General features: G+C 37.6%; 1 protein-coding gene across 6 annotated transcripts; it reads right to left on the bottom strand.

Moving 5' to 3' along the window:
• Positions 1-1,274: 1,274 nt before the first annotated feature.
• On the bottom strand, positions 1,275-5,028 carry LOC133723373 (myb-related protein 2-like). 6 transcript variants are annotated; one of them, XM_062150195.1, is made up of 8 exons: positions 4,879-5,028; positions 3,952-4,759; positions 3,605-3,866; positions 3,428-3,504; positions 3,199-3,259; positions 2,987-3,077; positions 2,819-2,888; positions 1,275-2,207 (listed from the first exon to the last, which is right to left on the bottom strand). In XM_062150195.1, the coding sequence occupies exons 3-8, from the start codon at positions 3,846-3,848 to the stop codon at positions 1,488-1,490; spliced, it is 1,263 nt and encodes a 420-aa protein (XP_062006179.1). In that variant the 5' UTR covers positions 3,849-3,866; positions 3,952-4,759; positions 4,879-5,028; the 3' UTR covers positions 1,275-1,487. The 6 variants fall into 6 exon arrangements, with proteins under 6 accessions (XP_062006179.1, XP_062006178.1, XP_062006181.1 ...); XM_062150194.1 differs by having other exon boundaries at positions 4,834-5,009; XM_062150197.1 differs by having other exon boundaries at positions 2,987-3,071; positions 3,952-5,011.
• Between the last annotated feature and the right edge of the window lie 548 nt (positions 5,029-5,576).

Here is a 5,576-nt window from a genome sequence, read left to right as displayed (position 1 = left end):
AGTGGAGATAACATGTTACAAAACCATTAGCAATTGGGGTTTTTAAGGAACATGTTATGAATATGGGATTGATTCAGTCATTTGACATGGCTTGAATCAGTGGGAGCTCGAGAGAAGCTCAGTTTTGTAATTTTTCTTTTGGTTTCTGTTTGTAACCTCTTGAATGCCATAATAGACAATATTTCCAGATTTATTAAAGTCAATATACATGAATTAATGTCTCAGATTCTTATGTTTTATGATTGCTGCAGCATATGATTGTTTGATAAGTATGTACATGTACTAGTTTTTCGGATGTTTGATAAATGCATCCATGATATTAGATCTATTTGGCTATTTGATATGTCTTGACAGTTGCAGAAGATCTTGATTCTCTTTATGAGAAATAGCAGACTTCTCACGAAGTATAAAGAATGATTCTGCAAGTGCAGAATAAAGGAGGACCTTATGTGGAAATTCATGTACTTTCATTCACAATGCAGTATTCCACATGATTGTATTATGTTGTTGGTGGTTTATGTGATTACAACTCTGTTTCTAGTGATTATAGAAAGCTGGCATTGCTGATTGAGATGCAAGTTTTTCTTTAGTTCTGCTACAGTGGTTGTGATCACATTAACCTTGAAATTAGATTGTAGAAATGTACAATATCAGTGATCACAAAAGAGGTTCTTGTCATTGCAGTTGCTTGATGAACCAATATGAAAGTCCAAGTGGGAGAATGTAAGCTTTTATTTGGACTTGCATATAACACAGAATTCATCAAGCACATGCATTTAAAATTTACTTAAGAACAAGAATTAAAGTTTGTACATTGACTACTATCCGGATCATATTACAATTAGGAAAGTGAATAAATTAATATTGTAATATGTGGAAATCTAATTAAGATGTGAAGTAATATTCACATGAGCATAATATCTGGTAATGTTTGCAGATTAGAGACTAACCATATGCAATTAGGATTCCTCAATGGGTAAGGATCCTTAAGCATTGTCTCCTATAAATAACATGGTCCCTGCCTTCACAATACACACAAGCAATATACCATCCCCATTATAGAGAGTATTGGAGAAGGGCTGAAGATCAAGTTATCGACATCGACACAATGACATCTTCTTCATCAAGTAAGTATTCCGGAATCATTGGCCTCTATTTGATATATCTGTGTTTGTGTTCTTATGGTGATATGCTATGTCTAAAGGATTATTCCACAGTAATTACTTATGTGTTGATGGAAAATGTTTTTACTTAAATGTGTGCATAAGCCCCTCTTTGAAAAATGAGTAGTGATGTTGCGATGAATACATTTCTGTTTGTAATCCTGGAACTCATTCATATATATCAAATACTTGCTATGCAGTTGGTTATAAATGCATTCTGTCTTTGTCCTGCAACTTATTCCATTGAGCTTCAACTGTGAGAAGAAGAGAACAGCATGCTATTCTTTTGCAGCAATTTATCCCCTCCACTCAAGGTAAACCCTGTTAGCTCCAGCTAAAACCATTCAAGTCAAACTGTTTGCAACTTGAAGAAGCATCAATATCATCATGAGAATTTAGGTCCAGTTTTGCTGCAAAGTATGGCACGCTATATCCTTGAGAAACTTTCTGAGTCTGATCTACTTTAACTGAATCTGCCTTGTTGGTTGTATGCTCTAGAAAGCTGTCATCTGTGTTTCTTGCTTTGAATCTTTCCTCGGAGTTGCAGTTGCTACGGTTCCATTTTTCTCGTTCAAGTCCGATGTTCATAGACAAGTCACCAGACCTTGCTTCTGAAGGAAACATTCTTTGGTCTGCATTCTTGGTTAGAGCGGAAACAAACATGTTATTCTCTTTTAGATGTAGAATGGTCTCTTCCGATTCCAATAGTACCCTGCTGCTATTATAAGCTCTTAGCCCCATCCTGCTATTGTTTTGTATCTCCTGATCCTTTTTAGATCCTTCACAGGAGGTGAGGCAGCTGTCCACAGAGCAATCGGTGGGCTGGTTTTGGGGGCACGATCCCTGTACTTCTTTTAGCTCTGTAAATGCAGAGTTCAAGCATTGGGTGGAGACTTTGGATACCAGTTCAGAGAGTTGAACTTTGGCAGCTTCAAGTCCCACTGTACCTAAGTTCTGTCTTCCTAGTGTCTCCTGGGCTTTCTCCAGCACCGACTGTAGGTATTTTCCTTGAGCTTCGATACGAAGTTGTAAGTGTCGCTGTACCTGCTCTTCAATAAACCAAATCATCAGTGTTCCTCTCTATATTACCCTCTACAACTTTCAGTGATACATAAAATTGAGAAAATATGCAGCAACAGATAATGCTTTTTGTCAAAGTACTAAAATTAATTATAGGAAGTTTTACTCTACATCTACTTATACATGTCCTATCAGCTTGTTTATTTATACGTCTCATCTGAATTATCCAATGCGAAGTCTTCATTGTTTGTACATAATTAATCACATATTGCTTGTTCACCATGGGGCTTCTTTCCATGAACATATTTCTGCTTCATCTATCTTTAACGAAACTCTATAATGAAACTAAATCTAACCATTTGTACCAATACAATTAACAATTTATGGGGTGCAAAAATTATTATTATTTTTTTTTAATTTTCTTTTTCTGGTTTTTTCCACAGTAGAGCATCTACCAGAAGTCTAGATTACTGTGGAATTATGAGCTCTTCTATTCTCATTTTGTAATCACGGCTGGTGTGCCTTTCCATGTAATCGATGAAATTAGAACAAATTAATAACTGCAGATTGTTGAACAGGTGAAAATGCATTTCATTCTGTGATTTCTCTATCAACAGTTTAAGCGAATGGTTTACCTCAAGCTGCTCATGTAGCCTTCTCTGCACTTCAATTTGCATTTGTAGTGTTTCATTTATATGCAAGCCTCTGGTATTAAGAATTCCCATTGTCAGTGCAAGTCTTAACGTGGGAAGTTTATAAGATGATAAGGAATTGAGTGCATAATTAGCTGTTGATGTTCATACTTATTTGACTGTGGTCCGATGTTCATACTGTTCATATGAGTTCCATTTACTTCAGATATTCTTTCTCCTGGCACTGCAGCTGCAACTGCACCTAATCAATACCATTGTCCCAAAACTGTGTTAAAGTTTTATTTTTGTCATCATTTCTAAATTGCAATTAATGTATGAAAAGAAATTTCTTCACAGAACTTGAACAGATAAATTTTGCTTACCAATTTTGTTTGTGGTGCCACTATTAGCATGTACGTGCAGATTCTTGCTGAGCCTATACTTCTGTTGGACCGAGAAAAGTAAAATGAGAGAGTTAGAGAGAGAGAGTTGGTAGTTAGTAGGGTCAGGTTAGAAGAAAACTCAAACCTGAGTCCCTCCAATCCCAAAATTGCTAATATCTATACATTTGTCTTATTTAAATTAAAATTATAGGTATTTACATTGGAGTACCTGGAGATGACTCTTTAGGTGGTATAATGTTAGCCCTGGAATCCCCATAAGTTTCATTACTGTTTTTGGAGTAGCCTCTGCATTGAAAACCATGAAATTTTTAAACTGCATTCAGATGCCCCTTGTTTCATTCATAGATTTGGTGTGATATTATGTGATGCATTGTAGTAGACTCACTCTCTGCTCCTCCCAGCTGGTTTACTGCTTCTATGAAGCGCTCATGGAGATCAGGCGTCCATTTGAGTCTTGGCTTGGCATCAGTTGAAAGGACTAGTCCTGAATCTTCAGGGCAAGTTTCCGGCTGCAGAAACAGATGCCTTTCAGGAGGGATGGCCATCCTGCTTGAAGAAGAGGAATGGATGTTCTTTGCCTGCTGTTGGTGCTGGTGCTGGTGCTGGTGGTGATGATGATGGTACATCATTATATTCTTCTCTCTACTCTTCAAAACCCAAAGTAAGTTTCAGTGAAATGTTCAACTGCATGGAAGCTGCGAAATACTGAAATCTACATTGACTACTTCTTACCTGGATCAGCTGGATGTCTGCCTCTTTCTCTTGAACCAACCTTACCTCTGATCCACTTGCAGCCTGGTAACTGCTCCGTATGTATGCCTAAATTCCTAGTTTGGTGAGTGAGATGATGAAGGTGGTGGTGGTGGTGGTGGTGGTGATGGTGATGAACTTCCTAACAATTGTTCTTTGCTCTCTTTCAGGACGTAGGCTAGCCTGCTATCTCTTTCTCCTTGTATAATGCATTTCTCACAAACCAAAGGGTATGCTGAGTATGTCTTTATAAAGCAAATTGGTGGGGGAAGCTTGGAATAGAATCTTAATTGAAAAAAGAAGAACTGATGGAACCAATCCAGTACTCACAGCGACTTGAAAAGAGATATTGTCCTTGGTATACTAATAGCTGCTTGTTGTGTGTTGTGGGTCCTTGTGAGTCCTCTTGCTCGATCTAATTCCACTCTGCATATCAAACTCAGTCTCTCATGCTACCACTACGTACCCTTTTGAATTCTTCAAACAAGTCGATCATAATGCCTTGGCCTTGTATTAGATACCAGAATTGATCCATTTGTTAATATATTATGATTTGTTGGTTTTGTGCATTCGTATTGGTTCTCTCCTGGCACGTACAGGCAAAAGCTGGGAATCTTATTCCCTGATTTCAGATGAGGGGAATCCACTGTGGCTGTTGAGAGGTCCCTCTTCACCCTCAAGTCCTCAAAGGAGGAAGATTCTTGGAATTTGAATATCTTTATATGTCCTCCTCTTTCTCCCAATTAATTCGAGTCACTTTCCATCTGCACTTGTCAATCTGCTACTGCTGCTGCATAGGTATGTATCAACATGAGTGAAAGTAAATGAATGAGCTAGCTAGGAAGGCTCTTACCTGAAGATTACCTAGAATGTATTCATATTAAAAGTCTGCAGATCGAGACACAATACCGAAGTTTTAATTGGGTGTCTTAGGAGGAAGATTCTATTGACTGGAGCACCAATTGCTAGAGACTTTGGAATTATATATTTACAAACTTACATACAAGAAGATATGAAAGAAAATAGCAGAGAGAGGGAGAGAGAGAGAGAGATGCTCCCCTTTGGAGTTGGAGATTATATGAAGGCAAAGAATGGAATAAGGAATACATTCCATTTTGTCTCCTTCGGTAAGTTTGGTACTTATTCAGCAGCCCGCACAGGATAAAATTAACCTTAATCAAATTCATTGTTTTCTTTCCTTTTGTTATTGGCATCAAACAGCCGGCCGACGAATCCTAAGCAGTCGGGGACCCCAACTTAAAGGAGAAAGATCAAAATTCACAAATAAAAATGGAAGCCAATCACGAGGTCACACCAGTTTCATCTGTCTATGATCAGTTAGTTCCTCGACTCGAGGAATTTTTCTTTTAGCTTTCGTATAATGGGGGACCAAGGCCCAAAATAAAGAAAATTAAAAACTAATCAACTTCGGCCGAAGAGAGAACTCTAGGCCCGGGGCCATCAAGGAAGAATGATGTTACACCTTGTGTTTATATTTATGTGTTAAGTCATTTGGATGATAAACGATAAAAAAAAATATTTTAACTTTCGTTCAAAAATATTTAGGGGTCCTTAAAAATAATTTTTTCTTCGATTCAATTTTTGAT

The sequence above is a fragment of the Rosa rugosa genome, chromosome 7, assembly GCF_958449725.1.
Source record: "Rosa rugosa chromosome 7, drRosRugo1.1, whole genome shotgun sequence".
NCBI lineage: Eukaryota > Viridiplantae > Streptophyta > Magnoliopsida > Rosales > Rosaceae > Rosa > Rosa rugosa.
This window is presented reverse-complemented; position numbering and strand designations above follow the sequence as displayed.

Bases quoted from the DNA above. Each gene is read 5' to 3' on its own strand.
- LOC133723373 (XM_062150195.1), bottom strand. From the start codon at position 3,848: ATGATGTACCATCATCATCACCACCAGCACCAGCACCAGCACCAACAG. The intron at 2,889-2,986 runs GTATGAACATCA...TCTTAATACCAG, and splicing joins ATCGGACCACAGTCAAATAA to AGGCTTGCATATAAATGAAA. The intron at 2,208-2,818 runs GTAAACCATTCG...ATTGAAGAGCAG, and splicing joins GGCTACATGAGCAGCTTGAG to GTACAGCGACACTTACAACT.